At 47.7% G+C, this 27,095-nt stretch overlaps 1 protein-coding gene across 1 annotated transcript in view; it reads right to left on the minus strand.

Moving 5' to 3' along the window:
* MB21D2 (Mab-21 domain containing 2) overlaps window positions 1-17,951 on the minus strand; it is a 73,384-nt gene extending 55,433 nt beyond the window's left edge. The window contains exon 1 of the mRNA XM_054040908.1: window positions 17,506-17,951. Within this exon, the coding sequence (XP_053896883.1) occupies window positions 17,506-17,710 (205 nt within the window). The 5' untranslated portion in view covers window positions 17,711-17,951. The remainder of the gene's footprint in view (window positions 1-17,505) is intronic.
* Window positions 17,952-27,095: the final 9,144 nt, after the last annotated feature.

A 27,095-nucleotide genomic window follows, 5' to 3' on the forward strand; every position in this document is an offset into this window, starting at 1 on the left:
GTTGTAGCCCATGAAAGCTCATGCTCTAATAAATGTGTTAGTCTCTAAGGTGCCACAAGTACTCCTGTTCTTTTTGAGGATACAGACTAACACGGCTGCTACCCTGAAATCCTTCCACACTGGCTGTTCCCTCTGGCGGCTCAAACTCAGGCCTGCAAATGAATCTACCAAAGATGGCCCCCACTTCTAGAGCCCGCGAACCAAGCCTACGGGCTCCAGCGAGCGAGCCGAGCCCTGCGGCATGAGTCTCAGCAGGAGTTCATGGCTTTGTGCCTTAGGCAACAGACAATGAGTAGCTTGCCTGCATTTGCACACTAACCCATCATCTTGTGGGGTCCTAACTCACAAACAGAGGGTTAAATATACCCACACCCCACTCTCCGCACAGCTCCTCTGGGGTGGTATTTGAGGAATGTGGCCTGGGCTGCCTCTAGTCTCTCCGTTCTGACTGAAAAATGTAAAAAGCTTCAATGGGGCAGCGATCTTGGCGCTGAAATCCCATGGTCACTGTTTACAGCGTTATTTAATGGAAGATTTATTTGCATTGGAACAGCAGGGGCCCAGCATCAAAGGGCTGGTTTAGAGGCCTCTCCGCCGTCCCCAGCACAACGTAGATTCTTTCCCCACCCCCGGCGTTTTAGAAGCTTTCAGACGTCAGTGCAATTACTGAAGAGGCTGCAGTTAACATTTTAATGCCAAATCACAGAGGTAATTTAAATAGGGGATTGCTCTCATTGTTCTGTTGAAGGAGGTAAAAAGGGAAGGTCTGTGGGGAGAATGGAGCAGGAAAGGCAGAGACAAACCTACATTCTCCCCCTGTTCCCTCCCTCCATAGCACTCGAATGTTGATTTGTCTTGCTTAACTCTGGACGGCTTCTAGCTGCTCAGGTTGGACCTGTTCACATTGATGGAAGTTCTGCCACTGGCTGATGGGAGCAGGAGAAGACTTGTGATGGTGCTTCTCTCTGTTCAAGGTTTCTTGTGCTCAAACCCTGCAGACATATCTCCACTGCTTCAGTCATCAACACCTCCCCAAAACACATCTTTCAAGATCCAGGCATCCTACACGTGCCTATCATAACAATGGGTGGTGTTCCTCCTCCGGTGCACTAAACGCCCCAACGAGAACTATGTGGATACAACCAGACAATCACTGCACTCTCGAATGAACTCGTACAGGAAAATGATAGAAAGACAAAAACACCCTATCACCTGTGGGTGAACACTTTTCCTAAAGCCATCACTCTATACCTGACCCATCAGTCCTCATCCTCAAAGGAAACCTGCACAACACCCAAAAGACAAGCCTGGGAGCTTAAATTCATTACCCTTCCAGACACCAAAAATCACACACTGAACAGATACTGGATTTATGACACGTTACAACAATCTGTAACCCACTAACCCTCTCTTTTTGTCCTACGACTGCAGACGTGTTAACGGGCCTCTCTGCCTTGAATGGTCCCTTACAATATGTGCTACCTACAATCTATTCCACCTTGCAATTTGCAGTGACACTGGGAGTTCCTTTCCCAGGCCTGAAGAAGAGCTCTGTGAAGCTTGAAACCTTGTCTCTCCCACCAACAGAAACTGGTCCAATAACAACAACAACAACAAAAAAGATATTCCCTCCCCAACCTCATTTCCCTGTTCATTGCAGTCAGCTGGCTGTATCCACGCCCCTGGCCCATGACGGGGAGCACTCTAAGCCGCTGGCAGATGGGGAAATGCTGCCGATAGTCTGCCCACTTTCTCCTTGCTCCTTCTCCCTGTGTGTTAGAAACATGCCGACACAGCGATTGTGTTTTTTAACTGTATCCTCTGCACAGCGCACTGGCCCAGGAGAGTGGGACACTAGCTCGGGTCCAGTAGCGTCTCTGGGAATTTCGGTGCAGATCTGCAGGCACACGGTTCATCGAACACCTCACTTTAGTTAACAGATGTTATTTAAAGCTATTAAAAAAGTTGGTGGTAGAACAAACTAGACAAGTGGCTAGAGCCTGAAGCGTCCATGCATGTTGGGATGGAAATGCCAGATTTCTGTGCATTCGGGGACACCTCTATTCTCTGCACCAAGCTGGGAAGAAAAGGAATCCCAAGCCGGGCGCTGCAGCTACTATTGCAGCTTAGCGCTGTAAACACTGCTGCGGCTCTAACACGCCCCGCACCCTCTCCCTCGCGCCCCCCCCCCCCCCCCTCCCGGGGTGAGGAAGCGACCAGCTTACACTAGCTATGGACCCACTGATCCATATCTCTCCTTCCCAGGCACTCTACCTCCTCCCCCCCTCCATGTGCTGGGGTGCAGGGAGCACCCACTGAGCTGTGCCTGATAGCATACAGGAATTTGGTTTTCCTCCTCCATGGCATCCTAAAGTTATACCCCACCTCGCTTGTGGCAGAACCATCTCCGTCCTGCTGGGGACCTGGCGAGTCTCTATCCTCCTACTGGGACAGACTTTTTTTTTTTTTTTTTTAAACGGGGTTGGTTTATTACCGTACCATTCCCAAGCCATGCTAAAGGCTCAAGATCTCCACATGGCACTACCACACCCACTGGGTCATTGTCCTGCAAAAGCTGGTGACCCTATGGTTGCTGGGCGGGCTGATGATTGGTTACAGAGCTGTTCACAGCACAAAACGGTAGTGACCAGAGTCACTGCTGCCTGGCTCACGAGTGACCCACGTGGCACAAGTTGGGCGCCTGGGCACTGGTTTGGGGCCTCCAACACTCATCCCCTCCGGCTCCACGGGGCCTCAAAGGCAGATGGTGTTGGGCATGAACAGAGGCCCTCATCAATGCCTCTCCCTGGCAGCTCCCCACCAGACACTTACACATTTACTGAGTGCTTAGCAGTGGTTAGAGCTGTGGGGCTGGGAGTCGGACGCCTGAGTTCTACTCTTAATGGTGCCCTTGACTCCACGCACAACCTTGGGTAAGTCATTCAATTGCTGCGCCTTGCTTACCCATCAGTACAGTGGGGATACGCTCATGGATCATGGGCTGTACGGCACTGCATATGTGGCAATCATCCTTTCACTGAATTTTGGTGCCTATCAGCTGCAGTTAAAGAAAGGGGGGTTGCGGGGGAATCTGGATCCAGCTCTAATAGTGGATTCCCTTAGGGAGAAGGAAAAGTATCTTCACTCAGGGAGCATTTGCATCTTAGATAAATTGGTTAATGTACGTAGCATGCTTTGAAAATGGCAAAGTGCTATATAAATGCTGAGGATCGTTATTTATTATTGTCTTGGTGCACAAGGGCGGAAGCAGTGCTATTTAGAGAGGCAAATTAAGAACAACAGGAGGTCCCTTGACAAGCTGTATTTTCTTCTCTCCAAATGCAGCCGCGGGAAAGGGGGCTGAAGTTCCAGGGTGGGCTGAGCCTGTTTGAGGACAAACACCTCTCCACTTCCATCCACTCAGACCCCAAATCAGAGAAATACATCCCTTTCCAGAGGGACTCATCCGGGGCTGCCACTCCGGGTCAAGTGGGAGTAGGATCAGGCCCCAGCTGAATAAGTGATTTCTTTTGTTGGTTTTAAGTGATGCAAGATGTGTGTGTTTAATCAAATAGGAAAGATCAAGTGAATTCATTGTGCAAAATTCAATATACAGAAGTGCCCTCTTAACACTGTCATCTTAAAATAGATACATCATAAGAGAAGCAAGTTTATCTGCCTGCATTAAAAGCTGAAAACAGCTCTTAAGAAGCCAATTAGAATTAGCAAACATGAGCATTAGAAAGTTTGAAGACGTGAAGAAGGCAAATAAGATACCCGCCTTTTGAAACAAAAAAACCCCACATGATTTTGGGAGCTGACTTCTGATTTGTAACTGTTTGGGGTTGGTGCTGCCTTCAGGTTGACAATGCTGCTGTCAATCCGGGGGGCAGACACCCTAAAAGTGTACGCATTCCCAAAACAAGATATTCAGTGGGAACATGTGCTTTTATGAAACCTTGCATTCGTTACATATCCACAAGGGCCACTAGGGAATCTGACTCGCATTAGAAATGCAGCATCAAGGACTTGAACACTTTAATGAGCGATTCTGGTCAGGTTTCTCTAAAAAATGTAATCAAGTGAAATTCTTCCCTCCGATAGATTAATGCTATGAAATCCTCGCGCCTTTGTTTTCTGTGTACTGCGCTGTTAAGTTTCTGAGACCTCTACATGCAGAGAAAGCAGTCATTTAGTTCTCCGAGTTGCTGCAGCTTGTACAATCTGCACTCAGACTTGTGTTCTTTCTTGTTATTGTCTCGAATCTAGAAGTCATTTAGCATCTGGCTAGAAGATGTCTGCAAGCAGCGCCTCCCCATCAACTTCAGGTTTGGCCCAGTGAGCTGAGGGATACCTACTATCTTTAAAAACTGCACTATATGCAGCGAATGAAAGGAAGATTTGGGAAGTAGACTACTGCTCAGTTGGGAAAAAGGACTGCAGAGCTGTTGGAATGCCAGTCCTTACCTGTCTCCCCATATAAATGCAAACACCTCTTTGTGCATGGCAAACAATATGAAGTTATTAAAAACTACTTGAGTCTTGAATAGCAGTGATTCACCATGCACTGACGATCTGTACAGGCAGTATAGCGAGTCTGAGTTCTAATATTTCAGCAATTAAAAAACTGGAAGCAGCACAACAATTATCCCAATGTGCAGGTCTAGTAGAGGTGGTTGTAAGAATTGTGAGAAAGGAAGAGAGGTGAATTCAGACACCTTTGAGCCACAGAAATGGTATAACTCTGAATGTTGGCAAATGAAGTGCATTTAAAAGGAGATTCAGGCATTTCCCAAATACAAAGTCCTACTTAATTTGCACTCAATTGCTTCTTTCTTCTTTGCTGTAAACTCCAGATTCTTCAGTGCACTGGGCTGTGTTGTAGAGAAACTCAGTCAGCAGCAGCAGCAAAACAAGTTTATGGATGTCAATCTCACTGCACACATGAGAGTTTGCAGGTTCCTGAAAAGTGCCCTGTAGTTCAGGTCCTGCCACACTAAGCCAAGGATGGAGATTAGAGTTATCAACTTTGACGCTCAGCAGTAACGTGTCACAACGGATTAAATCATTACATCATGAAATGACAGCAAATGCAGCTCTCCGGCTCTTCTAAGTTACAGATTTAATAAAGGAACTCAAAAAAAAAAACCTGAAGCATCTCCAAACATCGCCTCATGTATTAGAGCCAAATGCAGCTTTAAATGCAGGTTTTACATACAAAACATAAGAACGGCCAAACTGGGTCAGACCAAAGGTCCATCCAGCCCAGTGTCCTGTCTTCCAACAGTGGCCAATGCCAGGTGCCCCAGAGGGAATGAACAGAACAGGGAATCATCAAGTGATCCATCCCATCGCCCCCTCCCAGCTTCTGGCAAACAAGGGCTAGGGACACCCTCCCTGCCCATCCTGGGTAATAGCCATTGATGGACTTATCCTCCACAAACTTATCTAGTTCTTTTTTGAACCCTGTTATAGTCTTGGCCCTCACAACATCCTCTAGCAAAGAGTTCCACAGGTTGACTGTGCATTGTGTGAAAAAATACTTCCTTTTGTTTTAAACCTGCTGCCTGTTAATTTCATTTGTTGACCTCTAGTTCTTGTGTTATGTGAAGGAGTAAACAACACTTCCTTATTCACTTTCCCCACACCAGTCATGATTTTATAGACCTCTATCATATCCCCCCTTAGTCGTCTCTTTTTAAAACTGAAAAATCCAAGTCTTATTAATCTCTCCTCATATGGCAGCCGTTCCATACCCCTAATCATTTCTGTTGTCCTCTTCTGAACCTTTTCTAATATTTTTTTTTTTAGATACGGTGACCACTTCTGCACGCAATATTCAAGATGTGGGCGTACGATGGATTTATACAGAGGCAATATGATATTTTCTGTCTTATTATCTATCCCTTTGTTAATTATTCCCAACATTGTTCAACATCTTCATTAATGATCTGGATGATGGGATGGATTGCACCCTCAGCAAGTTTGCAGATGACACTAAGCTGGAGAGGTAGATACACTGGAGGGTAGGGATAGGGTCCAGAGTGACCTAGACAAATTGGAGGATTGGGCCAAAAGAAACCTGATGAGGTTCAACAAGGACAAGTGCAGAGTCCTGCACTTAGGACAGAAGAATCCCATGCACCGCTACAGGCTGGGGACCAATTGGTTAAGTGGCAGTTCTGCAGAAAAGGACCTGGGGATTACAGTGGACGAGAAGCTGGATATGAATCAGCAGTGTGCCCTTGTTGCCAAGAAGTCCAATGGCATATTGGGCTGTATAAGTAGGGGCATTGCCAGCAGATCGAGGGAAGTGATTATTCCCCTCTATACGGCACTGGCGAGGCCGCATCTGAAGCATTGTGTCCAGTTTTGGACCCCACACTACAGAAAGGATGAGGACAAATTGGAGAGAGTCCAGCGGAGAGCAACGAAAATGATCAGGGGCCTGGGGCACGTGACTTATGAGGAGAGGCTGAGGGAACTGGGCTTATTTAGTCTGCAGAAAAGAAGAGCGAGGGGGGATTTGATAGCAGCCTTCAACTATCTAAAGGGGGGTTCCAAAGAGGATGGAGCTTGGCTATTTTCAGAGAACGATCCACAATGACTTCAAGATTTCTTTCCCGAGTGATAACAGCTAATTTAGCCCCCAATATTTTATATGTATAGTTGGGGTTGTGTTTTCCAATCTGCATTACTTTATCAACATTGAATTTCACCTGTAATTGCCGGAATCGCCTCCGGAGCCCTTTTTATTAATTGGCGTCACGTTAGCCATCCTGCAGCCATTTGGTACAGAAGCTAATTTAAATGACAGGTTACAAACTACAGTTAGTAGTTCTGCAATTTCACATTTGAGTCCTTCAGAACTCTTGGGTGATACCATCTGATCCTGGTGACTGTTTAGTTTGTCAATTTGTTCCAAAACCTCCTCTAATGACACCTCAATCTGGGACAGTTCCTCAGATTTGTCACCTAAAAAGAATGGCTCAGGTTTGAGAATCTCCCTCACATCCTCAGCCGTGAAGACCAATGCAAAGAATTCATTTAGTTTTTCTGCAATGGCCTTATCGTCCTTGAATGCTCCTTTAGCATCTCGATCGTCCAGTGGCCCCACTGGTTGTTTAGCAGGCTTCCTGCTTCTGATGTACTTAAAAAAAAATCTGCTATTAATTTTTTTGAATCTTTGGCTAACTGTTCTTCAAATTCTTTTTTGACCTTCCTAATTATACTTTTACACTTCATTTGCCAGAGTTTTATGCTTCTTTCTATTTTCCTCACTGGGATTTAACTACCACTTTTTAAAGGATGCCTTTTTGCCTCTCACTACTTCTTTTACTTTGTTGTTTAGCCACAGTGGCTCGTTTTTGGTTCTCTTACTATGATTTTTAATTTAGGGTACACATGAGCCTCTATTATGGTGTCTTTAAGAGGTTTCCACGCAGCTTGCAGGGATTTCACTTTTGGTGCTGTACCTTCTAATTTCTGTTTCACTAACCTCCTCATTTTTGTGTAGTTCCCCTTTCTGAAATTAAATGCTACAGTGGTGGGCTGATGTGGGTTTTCCCAGCCACAGGATGTTAATTTAATGAAATTATGGTCACTATTACCAAGCAGTCCAGCTATATTCACCTCTTGGACCTGATCCTGTGCTCAACATAGGACTAAATCAAGAACTGCCTCTCCTCTTGTGGGTTCCAGGACTAGCTGCTCCAAGAAGCAGTCATTTAAGGGGCAGAAGAGAAGCAGAGAAGTTAATTGCATTTGTCTTAACCTTTGAGACTGATTGTGTTTCATTACTAATCAAAAGGTCCCACCATATGCATGGAAAAGCTAAGGCCATGTCTACACTACCACTTTTGTCAGTATAACTTATGTCGCTCAGGGGTATGACCCCCCCCTCCCCCCGAGCGACATAAAAGTTACACCAACAGAAGCACTGGTGCGGACAGCGCTACGTCGGCAGGAGAGCTCTCCCGCCAGCATGGAGCGGCTACACGAGCGATCTTACAGTGGCACAGTTGCATCGGTATTGCTAGCGTAGACATGGCTTAAGACAAGAGACATTTTAGAACGAAAGCACACGGGCTAGCATTTCAGTTCAAGCTCTCCTGCTCTGTGGCAGGAACATACGTTGTACGTCTCAGTAGCTGCATCCAGCAACAATATTCTGTACATACTCAGCTATTCTGGACAAGCTGACTTTCATTCATGAGCGCCCACTGTGTCGAGAGGTGGGAGTATTCCACTTAGCAAGATGCACTTGGGAAAGGAAAAATCCTACATCCAACTACTTCTACTTTCCATCTCTCAAATCACAACCCCAGGCTGTGTGCGTGTCACACAGTGTGATTACACTCTTTCCTAGGTCCTTGTGGTTACCCACACCGGTATCCGTGGTTTCAACAATATAGGATAGCTGTCACTTTCTGTCCCAGATTGCTGCACCCTGCTGCTCGGTGAGCTTGGACCATACATTCCACACCAGCTCTGGCTGAAGCCAGACTGTACTTTTAACTGTAGTTTGTAAGGAGCTTTGGGAATTATTTGCTAGACCTTAATAAGTAGGTCACTTTATAACCTCTCTCTGAGGCCAAGCCGCTTGATCAGCACGCAAGGAGAGCGCATCAGTACCTTCCTACAGTGTTTGTTTGAATACTTTCTGAAGCTTGCTGGTCAGTTTTGCATGCCCTATCTCAGATATGGCCTCACCCCTGCCTTAGCAGAAAGAACTGCCCTACAGCATCCTAGTGCTCAAGGCCTGCAGCAATGCAACGCTGAGTTGCTGTATTTTAGACTAATACTACAGCAAACTGAAGTACTCTTCTTAAAGGTCATGATCTTAGTCTTCAAAATGTTATTCCCTTTTAACATCGCCTGGAACATGCTCACTAGCAGTTCTGGGCCACAACTGTCATATTCCTGCAGTTACACCTCATTTTTGACATTACAACAGTCCGCAGAGACCTCAACCAAGATGACAGCCCCTGGCAGTAGGCCATACATAGACACACCAAGCCAGCCCGACACTGCCAAGCCAAACAGGTTGCACAAGTAGAGGAAGAATTATTATCCCCATTTTACAGACAGGGAATTGAGGCACAGACAGGTAAAGTTTCCAAAAATGCCTCAATCCCATTGAAAGTCAATAGACTCACGCACTTGCCCAGCTAGGGTAGGGCAGGGCACTGAGCCCAGGTCAGAGGAGTCCCAGTCCAATGCCTTAACTACAATCTATGAGGCTGTGATTCAAATTCATCAGTCTCCATTGTTCGATGCCCAGAAGCCACGCAGCACAGCACAGCACTATTAGCAGCCTCCTCTCCAAAGAGGCCTGGAAAGGAACAGAAGGGAAGAAAAGGTAGCCCAGATCCCAGCCTCGTGGTTTCTGCACCTTAACATTAGTAATCACCCCTCATTCTGAACACTGTACACCAACCCAATCAGCACAAAGTGCATGAACTATATAGTAATTAATGCTCTAAATTAGACTAAAGCATACTGTCGGACGGATGAAAGACAGCACGTTAATAAGACCACTGTACTTTACTTAGCATCAAGGGTACCTTTGACGCCTGTGTTTAACAAATCAGTTCAAGGAAGGTTTGTTCCTTCTAATTGAAGCTACTGCAGAAGACTGTCTGAGAGAGGCGATCCATTGAAACAGGTTTTTGAAAATGAGAGAGGATGTATCCCAAAGGAGTACGCGCAGTGTAGGGATCAGGCCAGACGAGCTCGCTATCGCTGCGCACGCAGACCCGCCGATCAGAGGTCTGAAAGGAGGGCAAGGATACGGTTGCCCACTCACGGCAGAGCAGTTTGCTATTTGCAATCAAAAGCACCACGTCAGAGCAGCACAGGAGTTTCTCCGTTAATGAGAGCGCAACCACGCCATCATCCGCCAGTCAGAACAGCAGCAGCTGCTGGAAGAATTATTCTGAAGGCCTGGAAGAAACCAGGTTACAAGTTGCACTAGCAGACAAGCAGCAACGCCCACATCTCTGTGACTGGTACGTTAAGGTTACAAATAGATTTTTATTATTAAAACCTGCAGCCTCTGCATCCACAGGAACTATGCAGTTCAGAAAAGATCCCCAAAGCGTTTGAATTGGTTTGACCAGTGAAGGGAGTGTAGATACATATTCCAATAGCGTCCGTGTTCAGAGTGTCTCTTGAACTCACACGTAGCCCATATCACATTTCAGTGCCCAAGTTGAGTCCTGGGCTGGCGGTTTGACACATCTGCCCAAGAGTCATTTCCCATCCACCAAATCCACCAGCCAGCTGGGCCAATTCGCCCTCCCTCAGTAAGCTCCGGTGTGCGCACATCCATGCTGCAAGATAGCCCCTGTGCTGCAACGCCCATCACAGCTCCCCAGCGCCGCCTCGGAACGAGCCGCAGCCTGGCTCTGTCCCTCCCAACCCACTCCAGCCACACGGCCCCGTACGATTGCGGAGTGCCCCAATAATTCAACTAAGCTAGCACACAACTTCTTTACCAAACAGAAGATTATTACATTTTCATTTCTAATCAGAGGCTATTTAAAAAAAGCATTGCCCAGAGTTAAAGGGGGGGGGGGGAAGAGAGAGATCTAGCTCCTTATTAGACGAACGGTTGGCAACTGGTGGTGAAGAGTGAGGCAGAATTCAGGTGCATTTTTTTCAAAGTGTGCAACATGATTCCCCTCCCCCCGCCACCTTCCTAATTCAGATCAAGGGGAGTTTAGCTCAGGAAGGATCTCCTCCTGCTTGAAAAGAAGGGCTGAAGAATTGCAAAGGCTATGGTCCTTTCCTCCTCAAACCATTAATCTCATTTTGGTAGTTCCATGACTTGTTTTAATCTGTGAGCTATGTATTCCAAAGAGCAGGATAGCATCTATCACTGCCGTCTCCTGGACACAATCAGAATCACTCAACTCTGGGGCAGAGGCCCTATATTGCACGACAGTAACTTTCCTTAGGTCAAGGGGTAGGGATTGTGCTTGAAAAACAATGGGATCTGGATTTTACCCCTGCTGCTGCCATGAAGTTCCAAGTGGACACGTTGTCACTATCTCTTTGTATTACTGTACTACATAGTTGCCCCCATCGTGGCCCAGGACCCCACTGTGCTAGGCACTGTAAAAACAGAAGAAAAAGACAGTCCCCTCTCCCAAAGCTTATAACCTAAGTAAAAGGCAAGGAGACAACAGATGGATACAGATGGATGGAGGAGCACAAGGAAACAGCGGGACAGCAGTGGTCAGCAAGTGAGGCCGTGGCCTCGGCATACCAACAGCCTAATCACTCGTGTTTTTTGTAGGTATCACGGACAAGGAGAGTTTCCAGGAGGAATCTGAAGGAGGATAACAAGATAGCTTCGTGGATGTTTACAGGGACCTCCTCACCAGCTTGCAGGTCAACATGGGAGAAAACATGATGGTGCTTTCTTGAAAATTTAACTAGTGGGTGACATGCTCAAAGCCATAAGCTACGGAAGCGATCTTTGCAGCTGCATTCTGAATGGATGAGCGGGGCAAGACTGCATTTGTCAAGGCCAGAGAAAAGGATGTTGTGATAATTAAGACAGGAGATGAGAGGCAGAACAAGGAGTTTTAGCTGTGTGGACAGTAAAAGCTGTATCTTAGGGCTTGTCTATACTTACGGGGGGATCAATGCATCAGCAGTCGATTTAGCAGGTCTAGTGAAGATCGAGAAGAGTAAGGGGAGTCAACGGGAGAGCGTCTCCTGTTGACATCACATAGTGTGGACCCCCCAGTAAAAAGATCTAAGCTACGTTGACTTGAGTTACACTGTTCACATAACTCAATTTGCATAGCTTAGATCAACTTTTCCCTGTAGTGTAGACAAGGCCTCAGAGATGTTATGCAGACAGAATTGTTAAGATTTAGACACAGCTTAGATACCACTTGTCCGTGGACTTGGTACAGTGTTCTGTGATAGGGAAAACCAGCAGAGGTTTGGTGTCTGCAAAGTCAAAATTAAGTTTTGTTCAAATCTGCCTTCCATATAACCCAGCCCTCCCCCATGTTTCGGGGCTTGAGAGCCTGAGGAGGGACAGACCATTCTGGTTGTGGTCACTTGATAACTGACGACTTAGTCCTGCCAGGAGTGCAGGGGACTGGACCAGAGACCTCTCCAGGTCCCTTCCAGTTCTACGATTCTATGACAAACAAGCTGTGGTTTGGCTAGATCCCCATTTTCCAATCGTCAAATACTTTTGAAGGGGGGTGCGATTATAACCGTGGACCCCGAAGGAAACCCTGCACATGGACAGATCTTGTACGGACCAGCAGAGACACTGCATGTGTCTGAATGAGTGAAAAGAAAACCTTCAAAGCGAGAATTAAATCAAACATGTCCTCTGCAATGATTAACAAGAGAAATAACTGCCACGCTGCAGAGTAGAGCCCCCAGAAATGCCCATTAAGCGTCAGAGCTTTCCTAGAAACACATTTTTGCATACTAGAGAAAAAAAATCTTCCAGTGGAGGTGTTTCCTAGAATTGCAAAGTTTTAACTCCCCTTCCTAAGCAACTCTACCACTTGTGTCATTGTTCCTCATTTCTACTTCCACTTTGATTTTGAACTACTAAATAAAACTAATCAGCTGGCTAAGAGAAAGCTGAACAACTTGTTTCCAGGCTAGAAATATTCCAAGTCTGGTAGTCGCATCTGTCTTGTTTATGCTGCTTTCGCGCTAGGTGTTCATGCAAAGTCATGTGGAAGAAAAAAAACCAATTCTCGTATCCTAGTTACCATCCTTCTGTAGGAACAGAATTATAAATTGCCCTTAAAGCAAAATTGGGCTTGGCAAGTATTCCCAAAATCCTTTACAAATATTTCCCCGGCCTTTAAGAACAGGTGTTGGGTAAGTACTTGACAATCCCGCCTTGAGAATTTGTGTGCCCGGAAGACATGTTCTTAGCTAGTAAACTAAACAGCCTGCGTCACCACCTAACGTTTCAAAATAGTAGTTGAGTGACTTCTCCAGCTCGTTTGCTCAACTGTCTCAGAGGCCGTTAGGACAAAGCTTCTCAGGCTGTCTTCACTGTACAAAAGGTGCGGGGCGTTTATATGGAGATAAAGGAGACAAGGGGGGGAGGGATAGCTCAGTGGTTTGAGCATTGGCCTGCTAAACCCAGGGTTGTGAGTTCAATCCTTGAGGGGGCCATTTAGGGATCTGAGGCAAAAATCCATCTGGGGATTGGTCCTGCTTTGAGCAGGGGGTGGGACTAGATGACCTCCTGAGGTCCCTTCCAACCCTGACATTCTATGATTCAAAGGCACGGCTTTTAAATCTTGACTAGCCACATCCCAGTATTCTCCGGGGGGGCGCCATAAGGATAGGGTTGACTTCAACTAGCTACATCGAGGTATGAGCTACCTGTGCTTTGTTTCCATCAGGATTTTGCATTGAGATAGCTACCATTTTCTGCACCCAAGGCAGAGCCTCAAACATAAACCCAGACACTCATGGCCTGCAGGGAGAGGGACCCAGCAAAAGCCAGAGACAAAGGATACTGTGATGCAGAATAAGGTTGTTCTTAACAGCTGTGTGGTATGTATGCAACTGCACAGGGGCACATCAGCAAGGAGACGCCTATCGTGATTGGCCTCTCTTGAAAAAGAGGGAGGGACAAAATCTTGACTCCAGAGAGATCATTCTACTCCCGTAGCTATTTCTGCTCCTCAGTACAGCACCAGAATCAAAGTCTCTCTCCACCTACCATAGACAGAGAGTAACATTTCCAAGAGTGCCTAACAGAAGTGCCTTGAAGCCTAAGGCCTGATCTACATGAGACAATTTTACTGGCCTAGCTGTACCTGTTAGAAGCTAGTGGGGGGACGGGGCCACAGGGTGTAGCAAGACTACCACCCTAACCAATATCGCTATGCCAACAAAAGCCCTAGTGTAGCTGCAGTCACACCACCAGGAAAGGACCAGCAGGAGCGTCCTTTCGCTTGGCTGAGCTCTCTCCCGCCTGGGGAGGTTTTCTGGAATATCTCCCCCAGTACATCTATCCCAGTAAGCCCTTGTAAATGTAGACAAGGCCAAAGGTCTCACGGAAAGTCACTGGGACTCAACCTACAAACTCATCAGCTGCTTTGGAAAATCTTACCCACCCCACCACCTGCCCAGTGTCAGAGGACAGAACAACCACCACCCTTTAGAACGCCCGTGAGATTGTCAATGGACTGAGGCTGCAATGTTTGGACTTGCACACCCCCGAAAAGGTTGTGTGGAGCTGAGATTTTGTCCCTTCCCTCCTGTGGAGACTCCTGTGGAGATTAGACCTATTTAGGCAACAAACAAAACAGTCGAGGTTTGTGAAAATGGCCTCACTAAAGGATCAAGATGAATAACCCCCACTCCCCCTTCTCTATATGGCTATAAGCAAGTCTGAGCCCACCTGGAACAAAGGGACAGTTACAGATTTCCTTAAGGCTGTCGGCACCCCTAAAAAGAAAAGAATCCAAGAGTCAGGACCCCTAAGAGAAAGCCACAGGCTAGCTTGAGGCAGCAGCAGCAGCGCCGGGAATTTCAGAGGTCGGTTTAGTACTCAGTGCTAAACCACAGGGCCTAGTCCTAAGAGCCCAGTGTAGGTTTTTAAAATTTCACAGCACATCTGTGCATCACGAACAGCCGGAGCTGCAGCTATCGCCGCCTCCTACATTAGCCAGAGCAGTTCAGTTCTTCTTTTGTTCTAAACGCTTTGCGTAGAATCTTCCTTGATACACAGCTAATTTCTCTCTGGGGTTCACGGCCTGATAAAGTGGGAACAGTCCTGCCTTGGATGGACACCCCAATAGGACTATTTTATCTAGATACTAATACGGTCGCCATCACAACAGTATCCATGACACTTGTCAGGCGCTTGGAATTCATCATCACAGCAGCACCGTGAGGTCGGGAACTATTGCTTTCCTTATCCTACCAGCAGAGAACTGAGAGCGAGTACAAGCATCTTGTCCAAGGTCTCAAAGAAGTCAGTGGCAGAGCTAAAAGTTAGACCCTGATCTCCAAAGTCCCGATAGTACGAGACCATTCTTCCTCCCCAATTTTCCCCATTTAGGACCCTAATTATGCAAGCCCCACCCATCTCCATCACTTAACACACAGAGGACACAACCACGCAGCTAAACTTCAAACAATCCTCAAGTGACGCTCAGCATAAACAGGGAAACGTACCCAGTAGGGGCTCCCCAGCACGCGCACTTCCAGTGCTACAACATTAACAGGACTGCGAGCTCTTTGGGAGAGTGCCTAGTTGTGCTACCACAATCCAAACAACTATATAAACAAACACCTGCTCCATCTAGGTCAGAGTCATAAGGTTGCAGCTACAAACATCTTCCTTAGCTTTCAGGGACACGTGCTGTTGGGACCACGATACCAGGTCTGAGGTAACAGAACAGCAGTTCATTAACTTTTCCAGTGCTCAGCTGTCCAATAGCTAGGGAGAAAAAGGGTATGAGACAGGGAGCACGAAACTCAACCTTTTAAAGACCGGTGAGAGAGGGTATTCCTCCATGGGGCCTGGGCCTGGAGTCTTTTCTCTGGCAAAATTCCTTCTACTGGAAGTGGTTTAATTTTGACTCAAGCAAAACCCGCCCGACACGACGTAGGCGAGAACATCACTTCTGTGAACACCCCACGTCAGTATGCTAACAGCATGCTTCAGCCTGCAGATTTGTACACACAGCATTCTGACAGAAAGAGACTGATGGATATTCTGACATATTTCAGACTCCACGATTATAGCTGAAGCAGTCCCCCTTGTGCATTATACGGGCCAGGACGCTTTGTTAATTTGTGTAAGCACCAAGTAGCCAAGAGTTCCCGATCTATTCTGAGCAGCTGGCCATCAGGCTGGCTCGGAAGAAACAGAAGGTGTTGTGCCACCGTCACACCCAATGTCTGCATGGGGGAGGGGAGACGTACAGGTGAAGAAATGCACTGCCTGGCACTTTGGAAAGATGCTGTGTAGTTATTTACAAACCAAAGAGCTTTGCAGACAAGCTATCGTGAGGCGGTCGCTCATTTCTACCTGTTGATGTTTTCCCCACACAATCCCAACTGAGAGGTTTGTCAGATCAGGATAGTGGGTGGAACCCTGGCCTCACTGGCGAGAATGGCAAGACTCCCATTGACTTCAGTGGGGCCAGAATTCCATGCAGGGAGGGTTGTTGTTTTTTTAAAAAGGAAGAAGGAAACCCCCCCTCCCAAAAACCGCAGTTCTAACCAGTGCCATTAAACATTTCAACACTTGGCCCTTGTTCTCAAGCTAAAGTTAGTGACTTACATCCATTCCAGCCTTATATGAAAAAGAAAAAATATATATATTGGACTATCTGAATCCCAAAGCAAGCAATTACCCACTAGCTAGTCATCCTAGATAACCAGAGTTCAGCAGGTAGTCACTTGTTTAACGTAAGTACTGTGCATTTATGACTAAAGAGGAAGTGATCAGTTAGTGATTTCTGGACTATGATAGCATCACGCTTTCATATCAAAATGCGGTATAGGTTAATTATTAATCAATTGATTCTGTGCAGCCCCGCACATGCATATGTACTTTACCTGTTTCGTTACATATATGCTTTGGAGAGAAAGAAAGAAAGACACACTGCTTGAAGCACAGAGCTATTTACTGACCCTACATTCCATTTCAATGGCTTGACCTCAGACTCTTAAATATCAGATAAAACTTTGAACCTGCCACATATATGTTTCACTCTTCTGTTATTTTAATGAAAAAATGCTTGTGATGCTGATGTAAACCCAAAAGCTTGATGTCAAGATCCATTACAAAGGATCCTTTCTATATTAAAGATTTCTGCTTAGATTCATAATTTTTAACCAATGCAGGGTAAATATTCATCAGTGACTGTACTGCAGGTGGAGTTCAAATGTTAGTCACCCTGCATTTCATCTGTGCTAACTCTTTGTCACCCAAGAGCCTGGGTGATTTATGCAGTGGGGTGGCTGCCATTTGTTGGAGTATCGTTTCAGGATCCCCACACCTGTGATGAATCAAAGTTACACGCAAACTAGAATTCTCCAGCCCAGCCACTGTGCCTGGTTCCACAGGGTACAAGTTTTGCAACCAAGCCTAGAAACACAGCTCACGGGAGTGCTGGTGTGCTAGCAACTAAACCATCTGGCTACACCTAGACCGACCCCTGATCTGCAACTATATCACTAGTCTCCATACAGGAAAATAAATAAATAAATAACGGAGAGTGCCAGTGGCCTCGCCAGACCCCCACCCGCCCAAGGCCACGAGTGTGCGTCTGAGTCGGGCACACACCAGCTGTGTGTTTGCACACCTCCAGCCAGGAAGGAAGGTGTGCCTGACACTCACACGAAGGGGAGAAAAGAGAATTTTAATTTAAAAAGGAGGGAGAAAAACAAACACCTCAACCTGGCACAAATCCACCCCCCGGCCCAGGCGGGTTCGGGACCCCCGGTTCTGCCGAGCCCCCCACGCCCCCCGCTCACCGAGCATGGAGAAGATGAAGTCTTTGGCCGTGTGGATCTCCAGGGCTCGCTGGTCGTCGTACTCCCGCTGGTCGTGCTTGGTGAATTCCTGGATGAGTTTATTCAATTCCTCCGTGCGGGCTCCGGACCTGAAATCGAGCTCGGGGCCGGCGGGCTTGCTGGGAGCGCCCAGGGGTCCGGGCTTGCTGCCGATCGGCGCCGCCATCTTCACGCACACGAGCCAGCGGAGCTGGAGCGGCAGCGGCGAGCCTCTCCCCGCGGCGGCGAGCTCGGCAGCCGAGCCTCCCTCCCCCCGCCCGCCGGCGAGCTGGAAACAATGTGACAGTCCCCGGCGCGCCGCGCAACAAGCGGCTGCTGGTGCCGACGCGAGCCCGTTAAAGGGGCCGCGCCGCGGAGCGAAGTGGAGCCCGGCCCGTGTGCACGGCGGCGCCTGCTCCGAATCCAGCCCGGGGCGGGGGTGATGCGGGGCGACTCCTCCTGCGGCTGCTGGTAGGTGCCGCTCCAAGCCTCGCCCTCTGCCAGGACCGGGCCTGGGAAGCCGGAGCTGGCGCCCCCAGCCCTGGCGAGCCCCGAGCTCGCCGCCGCCGGGTGTTAGCCCTGGCCGAGGGACTCGCCTGGGGCCCGGGCTACGGCTCGTAATTAAACCTCAGAGCGAGCATCGCCGGGTCTCCCCCCGGTCTGGCCGATAGCCGCGGGGCTCTCCCGCTTCTCACCACCAAAGCTACTCGCTGTCTCTAGCCGGGCTCCCAGCCGCATGGGATACCCGTTAGCGGTCCCAGAGCCGGGCGAGCTACAGGGCTGCGGGCTTCTGCCTCGGGGGAGGCACCTGCTGGTGCTCAGGGCTTCAGCCGGAGTGGGGTTGAAGCCCCGAGCCCTGGCCAGGCTCCTCCTGTGGGCAGACGCCCTGAGCCCCACCGCCCTGCCCGCCCTAAGGCAGAAACCCCACGCTCCTCCGCCCCCAGTCTGGTAGGTGGACAATCCTAGGACTGGAAGTAGGGTGACCAGACAACAAATTTGAAAAATCGGGACAGGGGGTGGGGGGTAATAGGAGCCTATATAAGAAAAAGACCCAAAAATCGGGACTGTCCCTATAAAATCGGGACATCTGGTCACCCTAACTGGAAGGGACCTTGAGAGGTCGTCTAGTCCAATCCCCGGCACTCATGGCAGGACTAAATATTATCTGGACCATCCCTGACAGGTGTTTGTCCAATCTGCTCTTAAAAACCTCCAATGATGGAGATTTCACAACCTCCCTGGGCGATTTATTCCAGTGCTTAACCACTCTGACAGTTAGGAAGTTTTTCCTAATGTCCAACCTAAACCGCCCTTGCTGCAATTTAAGCCCATTGCTTCTTGTCCTGTCCTCAGAGGTTAAGAAGAACAATTCTTCTCCTTCCTCCTTGTAACAACCTTTTAGGTACTTGAAAACTGTTATCATCTCCCCTCTCAGTCTTCTCTTTTCCAGACTAAACAAACCCAATTTGTTCAATCTTCCCTCATAGCTCATGTTTTCTAGACCTTTCATCATTTTTGTTGCTCTTCTCTGGACTCTCACCAATTTGTCCAGATCTTTCCTGAAATGTGGCGCCCAGAACTGGACACAATGCTCCAGTTGAGGCCTAATCAGCGCAGAGTAGAATGGAAGAATTACTTCTCCTGCTAATACAGCCCAGAGTGTTGTTGGCTTTTTTTGCTACAGCGTTATACAATAGGTGTGGGAGGAGGTGAGGGGCTCCGTGATCTGCACTTTAACTTTAAAAGACCTGCATGTGGTTCACAAGCCAGTTTGGCCACGCCCGGTACAGAGAAATGAATACTTTTCAGTCTATATTTTTTGCAGACCCTTTAGACCAGTGGTCCCCAAACTGTGGAGCATGCCTCCCTAGGGAAGAAGGTTTGAGGGGTGTGATGGGGCCTGGGCCAGCCCCCATGGGGAGGCAGGGAAAAAGCACCACCCAGCCCCACTCTGCCCCCAGCACTGCTCTAGCCCCGGCCCCTGGCTGTGGCTCCACTCCTGGCCCTGGCCCAGCCACGACTCCACTCCCAGCTGCGGTGGGGGGCGGGGAGGGGCCCAGACACATTCCATTACAGGTAAGGGGGGGGGGCGCGAGAGGAAAAGTTTGGGCACCACCGCCTTAGACATAGTCTGCAGACTCCAATGACTGGTGGAGAACTGCTGTTCTATAGGACATTATTTATTATTTGTATGACGATAATGCCTAGAGGGACAACTGAGCTCACGGCCCCATTGTGCCATGCTTCCAATCTAAACAGACAAGCTGAAAGGTGGGAGGCACAGGTGAAAGGACAAGATAAAAGGAGAGAGACACAGAGAGGGGAAGCGACTGCCCCTAGGTCACACAGCAGGTCTTTGGCCAAACTGGGAATAAAATCCAGGTCTCCTGGCGCCCTGTCCAGTGCTTTGTCCACTAGACCCCACTGCTTCTCTTCTCAATATATATATTTTAATGCCTAATGTTTCAGCCTGAGGATGTATGTCTGCTGTCCTGGGGTTTGTATGATCATCTGCCTTGTAGACTGTGCTCTTTACCTTGGCCCACCCATTGGCCCATCAAATCCTCCCGATTGTCCTTCCTGTCTGGGAAATTCACAAATCTATGACATTGGATTCATTTACATTGCACCTTTACTCGTAGGCCTGGTCTACACTGAGGGGGAGCATTTCTCAAGTACAGCTGATCTTGTAACAATGCTGGCCTTTCAGGCCTCAGCCTAATCAGAACTGAGAAACAGGTCCTTTTTCCTTTGGGATTTGATCTGGAACCAGAATTAAAGTCAGAGGTAGGTTTGGATCCAGGAATTGGAAACCCAAAATATTCAAACGTGTTCGGTTTGCGGTTTTGGCTTTGGCCCATCTCGAGTTTATACAGTTTCTCAATCAGAAATGTCGGCCCTGCAGTTCTAACAGATTTTCCTTCAGCTCAAGGAGCAGCAGACTGGGCTTCTGCAAGAGAACCGCATCCTGTTTCCACTTGCACTTCAAAGTTCCCAGTGGCCATGGGGTGTACCATACTGCCAGGCATGGCGTGGTTACACCACCATGTTGTATATGTTAATCCCCTCTGCAATTGCATAAGATTGCAATTCTCATCTCATCACATCAGGGCAATTTAAGATCTCTAAATAAATACGCTGTTAATTCAGCCCTTACATAAACCCAAGCAGTGGGGATTATCTGAGCAAATAAACAAAAATGAGACCACAGCAGTTAGCAATATAATGACCTGCAGAACAATGATGCTAAAGAAAATAGCGCTTTGCATGTATATAGCATTACCTGATCTCAAAGTGCTTTTCTCACTTGGAACTTCCTGTGTGGCAGGTGAGTATGAATTCCCCACCCCCAGTTTGCAACGGGGAAACTGAGGACAACAGCTACAAACAAGAAATAACTCCAGCATACAGGAGTCAGACTGGATGATCCAAGAGCCTAAATCTCTTCTTGTTCTAGTGTTTTACCACTAAAAGAAGAACAGGAGTACTTGTGGCACCTTAGAGACTAACAAATTTATTAGAGCATAAGCTTTCGTGGACTACAGCCCACTTCTTCGGATGCATATAGAATGGAACATATAATGAGGAGATATATATGTGTGTGTATATATATCTCCTCATTATATGTTCCATTCTATATGCATCCGAAGAAGTGGGCTGTAGTCCACGAAAGCTTATGCTCTAATAAATTTGTTAGTCTCTAAGGTGCCACAAGTACTCCTGTTCTTCTTTTTGCGGATACAGACTAACACGGCTGTTACTCTGAAACTTGTTTTACCACTGTCACTCCACTAGCGTAAATGGAGTTTCTCCTGATTTACGCCAGTGGCAGTGAGAGGTGCTTCTGGCTCCCTGCCTACTACCCTCACAGTCCAATGCCCTGTTTGAGTGCAACAAGCGGAGCAAGATGAGGAAGATTAGCTGGCCCTCTGAGCTGAACCGCCTCAGCACACCTTGCTGTGCCAGGCAAGTGCTGCACAACCCTGGAGATGATTATCACAGACACAGGCTGAGTCAAATTAATCCCTGGCACAATGCACTGGTACCAGCTGAAGTAACTGGCGTTACTCCCAGGATGCATTTGGCCCAGTGCACTGCCTGGGTACCAAAGCCGGAGGGCTACGTTGACTCCAGGATCTGCGATCTTGCTCCCTGCTTGCCCTCAAGTGAATCCCGCTCCCTGGGGCACAGCTCGCTAAGCTCAAGGAGGAAGCTGCAACCTGAATCTCCTGGCACCAACATGAGTGAATCTGGCCTGAGGGCCATCCAGCCTATGCCAGGCTGCTGGGCTGGTCAGGTGAGGTTGGTGCTTGAAACGTTTGTCGGAATCAGCCCTTTCCCGTGAACGGTTCGGAACCGACCCTTTCCCATGAACGGTTCGGGTTTGGAACCGATCCTTTCCCGTGAACGGTTCGGGTTTGGAGCCGGCCCTTTCCCGTTAACGGTTCGGGTTTGGCGCCGGCCCTTTCCCCCGAATGTTCGGGTTTGGCGCCGGCCCTTTCCCCCGAATGTTCGGGTTTGGCGCCGGCCCTTTCCCAGGAACGGTTCGGGGTTTGGAGACATCAGCATTTAATTCCTGACCAGCTCTAATCCTTACAACAGCCACAAGCAGCAGCATCCCCAGCTCTTCCAGGGCCTGGCTGAAGCTGAATCTAGGAAGCATTGAGGTGATGCGGTGGGAAGAGGAGCATTCTTCAGAGAACCTGTTTACCACCGCCCTAACATGGAGGGCCTGTGCTCTTTGCCACCACGCAGCCCACAGCCTGGTGTGCAGCTTGGCTCCTGGGTCCCCAAACAGCCCAGGCTAGCAGACTGTGCCCCCTCCTGTCAGACTCGCACTGAGTATCTGTGATACTGCCATGCTCTGTTCCTAGGAATTAAACTACTGGCTGTAAATGCTGCCGTTGGTTCCAAACACAGCGCCTGCGAATTATTATTTATATTCTAATAGCGCCTAGCAACCGAAATCAGGGGCCCATTGTGTCAGGCCCTGTGCAAACCTGTAAGTGAGGGACTGTGCCTGCCACAGAGAACTTGCTGTCTAAACAGACAATGGGTGGGAGATGAAACAGACTCAGAGAAGTGAATTGAGTGGCCCAAGGTCATACAGGAGAGCTAGGAACAGACGCCAGTTCTCTGACTCCCAGGCCATTGCACAATGCATTGGACCACATTGCCTCTCCCCCATAAAGCAGCCCATCACCCCAATACTCTGCTTCTTTAGTTGCTGAATACCAAGTCCAGGTGTCCCCTTCCCTGGCACTGGCCCAGTCTGCATAATCCTGACCTCTCGCCTCACTCTGTTCCCCTGGAACCATGAGATGTCCGCTTCAGGAATGAGATCCGTATGCACAGGACACAGCAACTGTCCCATCACTGGAACTCTCACCTGGACGAGAGGAGAGTAGCTACAAACCTCAGTGCCTTTGGCAAAATCCACTGCTTCGACCAACCTTCCCCGATGCCCCTACATCACATACCGAAGAGACACCCTAGAGAGCAGAGAGACACACAGATTGACTCATGCTCCTTTGATAGATGTTAAACTGACACCCCTGGGAAGGCTGTTGGCAGTGGGACTTGACCATAGGACCTCCGGACCTATCTCAGCCAAGGCTGTAGCAAGCTCATCGAGCTCGCATTGGCCTAAAAACCACTCGAGTCGAGGGGGCCAGAGTAGCACACTCAGTAGGCGTAGCTTGCCTGTGTTTGTAAGGGGTCAGACATCATGGGGCTGGGGGTGCTAGAAGGTGTAGGAGCCGGCAAGCAAGGACAGCGTCAATTTGCATCTTCTCTGAGCACTCCCCAGCCAGCAGCTAGCTTATTCTCACTGCACATGGATGAGGCAGGGACGTACCGTCATCCCTATTTTACACCCAGGAAACTGAGGCCCAAATCCTCCAAGGCCTTTAGGCACCTAACTCTCATTGGTTTCCATGGGAGTTAGGCTCCTAAAGACCTTGGAGAATCAGGGCCAGAGAGACTAAGGCCAGATCCCAGGGGAAACCCAGGGAAAGAGCCCAAGAGACTTGCCCAAGTCCGTGGCAGAGTCAGGAGTAGGCTCCCCATAGTGCCTTAGCCACCAGAACACCCTTCTTCTCCATGACTCTGTGTACATGCGCCTTTAGACCATTGTGACCCATCTGTTTGGTCCACACAAAGGCTCATTCTGGAGCCATTCGCCTGCAGCTCACACCTCGGTATTTAGACATATTTAAAAATGCGCTTGGTGTCCTCTCAATAGACCCTAATGGCTGATCGGGATTTAAAAACTGGCTTCCCCTTTGAAGAGCGGACGTTAAAATCACTTGGAAAAACACCTTTGCATGGGCAGTCGCCAACCTCAGAGCATCAGCAATTGGACTGTTTAAAATAGTTGGTTTTAAATCAATAGTAGAGGCGTAGTCCATGTTCTAAGCAAAGCAAATGTCACGCAAGAGCATTTTTAAAGGAACTTTAAATAGCAGCCTCGGTGTGTGAGCTAGGAGTCTGAGCCCTGTCCAGGGAATCAGGAGCTCCTGCTTCTCAAGCCAGCTCTGACCACGACTCACTGCATGACCCCAGCCAAGTCACTTCAGCTCTCTGCTCAGTTTCCCTATCTGGGACATGCAAATGATACTACTCACTTGCCTACCTCTTTGGGGTGTTGCAAGGGGTAGTTAGGGCCTGACCCAACTCTTATTGCAGTCAGTGTGAGCCGGAATATTGTGCACTTCAATGGGAGCTGGGACAGGGCCTCCGTGAATGATGTCAGGACATATTTCTGCTGCTCAGTTTCTTTCTGTGACTTGAGTAAATTTTTATTTTTATTTGACTGTTGTGATGACTCAAGCTGCAAAGGTTGAATCCAGAACTGAGCTCTGCCAGGGTTTGAAGGCACTTTGGAGCTGATCTTCTGGTCTGCAACGTGAAATTCAAATCCTGACCTAGATCCATCTCCTAATTTCCCCCAGATCAGAAAGACCCAGTGTTTAGGTATGCACCCATGTTACTGTATAATAAAACAACTCCAGTAGCATACGGGAGGGTCTACAATCAGCAAGATAAGCTCTCTTACAGCAGTACATATGTGGAGCAAGAGAGCATTTATTAATCTTATAATTCATTTGTAGAGTGGTAACACGGAACTAAGTCAAGGATTGGGACCCTGCTGTGCTAGGCACCGTACAGACACATAATGAAAGCCTGTCATTAGCATTTCTAATTTATATTAACAAATCTAGGAACAAAGGCCAAATGCCACCAAGATCCTCTCTCAACTCCCAGGCTAGGAGAAATGTATATCCAAGGACCAGAGCCTACAAATGGGCTCTGTATGGAATCAAGGAGACACGCATATTGCTGGCTCTGTCCCCAAGCCCCCAGGCTCCAGGGACCATTCTGCGGTGCTTGACCCTGGCCAGATTTTTAAACGTTACACTTCACTCTCCTGACAGCTGGCAACTTTTCCTGTGATTTAGCCATATCTGCTGTTTCTTCAGTGCCTTGTAAAATAATCATCCCTGCATCATTAGTTATATAAAATCCAGCATCAGGTTAATAGGGGACCCAGCTTTGTCTCCTAATTGTTGTGTAATGGGGTGTAACCACAGGAGATGCATCAATATAGAAAGTTGAAGTTCCAGTTGCCTGAAGTCCTGAATGTGTGCTTTGCAAAACACATTGATCTAAAGGCGTGGAAAGGGGGTGGGGAGGATGGTTAGGGAAGTGCTGACATTCCAGAAATTCTAACAGCATCCATGGGCACCGCCATAAGACACTGTCCTCCGATGTGCTTTCAATGCTAAAAGGCTGTAAGCTCTACCTTCTCCCCAGTATGTGTCTAGTAAAACCCTCCCCAATGTATCTTCTGTTCAAAATTGTCTAGCCTGTGACAGATTGCTTGTAAAGCCATTGCCTTTTATATCTTTTTCCCTTTTAATAGCATGAAAATCTAAGCGCTCTCTGGGTGTCTCTGCTTTCAAACACAAAAGGAAAAGCAATCGGTGCTCTAGTGCATTTAAATGCCCTGTTTCTCCAAGAACCTGTCAGTCTCTGATGGCACAAGATGCATCTCTGGGCCACTCCAGCATGTCTCTAGGCAGACATCTAGAGCCTGTGGCTTTGGGTAAATGAGGGGCTGCATTCAGTATGGCATTGCCCAGCAGGGGGGTTCAGACTCCAGGAAGGTAGCCTCAGAGATGAATAAAAACAAAAAGCCCCCTAGATTGCTCCTGAGTATGTCATGTCAGAAGCCTTACTGAAATCAAGATCTATCACATGTACTGCTTCCCCATCTACTAGGCCAGTAATCCTGTCAGAGAAGGAAATTGGGTTGGTTCAGCATGATTTGTTCTTGATAAATCCATGCTGGCTGCTCCTTATAACCCTATTATCCTCTAGGTGCTTACAAATGGATTGTTTAATAATTTGTTCCAGTATCTTTTCAGGTATAGGAGATAGGCTGACTGGTCTATAATTCCCTGGGTTCTCTTTGTTTCCCTTTGTAAAGATCGGACTGTGTTTGCCTTTCCCAGTCCTCGCTGAGCTCTTGAAGATCATTGCTAACAGTTCCAAGATTGTTTCAGCTAGTTCCTCTGGTACCCTCGCATGAATTTCATCAGGTCCTGCTGACTCAATACATCTAACTTATTTCACTATTCTTTAACCCGGTCTTTCCCTATTTTGGCTTGCAGTTCCTTCCTGCTTGTTAATATTAATCATGTGGAGTATCTGGTAACCATTAACCAATGAAGATTAAAACAAAATAGGCAATAAACACCTCAGCCATCTTTGATGTCATCTATTATTATCCCTCTTTCCCCACTAAGTAGATGACCTACACCTACACTTTCCTTTGTCTTTCTCTTCTTCCTAATGCATTTAAGGAACCTCTTCTTATTGCCTTTTATGTCCTTTGCCAGGTGTAACTCATTTTGTGCCTTTCTGATTTTGTCCCTACATGTTTGGGCTATTGTTCTGTACTCCTTGGTAGCACTTTGTCCATGTTTCCACTTTTTGTGGGATTCCTTTTTGATTTTCAGTCGGTAAAGAGCCATATTGGCTTCTTCCTATCAGTCCTTCACGTCAGGATAGTTGGCAGTTGTGCCTTTAATATTTTCTCCTTCAGAAACTGCCAGCTCTCCTGAACTCGTTTTTCTCTTACATTTTCTTCCCATGGGACCTACCTACCAGTTCTCTGAGTTTGTCAGTGCTCGCTTTTTTGAAGTCCTTATTCTGCTGTTCTCACTCCTTCCTTTTCTTAGAATCATGAAATCTATTGTTTCATGCTCAGAGTCACCTAAATTCCATTCCCACCTTCAGATTTGCAACCAATTCTTCCATGTTGGTCACAATCAAGTCAAAATGGCTGTCCCCCTGGTTACTTCCCCCATCATCTGAAACAAGAAGTCCCCAACACATTCCAAGAATGTAGTGGACATTTTGTGTTTTGCCGTATTACTTTTCTAATAGATCTATGGGTAGTTAGTCCCCCACATTACTACCAGTCTTGTCTTTTGGATATTTCTGTTATTTGTTCTAGAAACACCTCCTCCACCAGATTTGGTGGTCTATAGTAGACCGCTACCATG

The sequence above is a fragment of the Malaclemys terrapin genome, chromosome 9, assembly GCF_027887155.1.
Source record: "Malaclemys terrapin pileata isolate rMalTer1 chromosome 9, rMalTer1.hap1, whole genome shotgun sequence".
In the NCBI taxonomy this organism is placed as follows: Eukaryota; Metazoa; Chordata; order Testudines; family Emydidae; genus Malaclemys; species Malaclemys terrapin.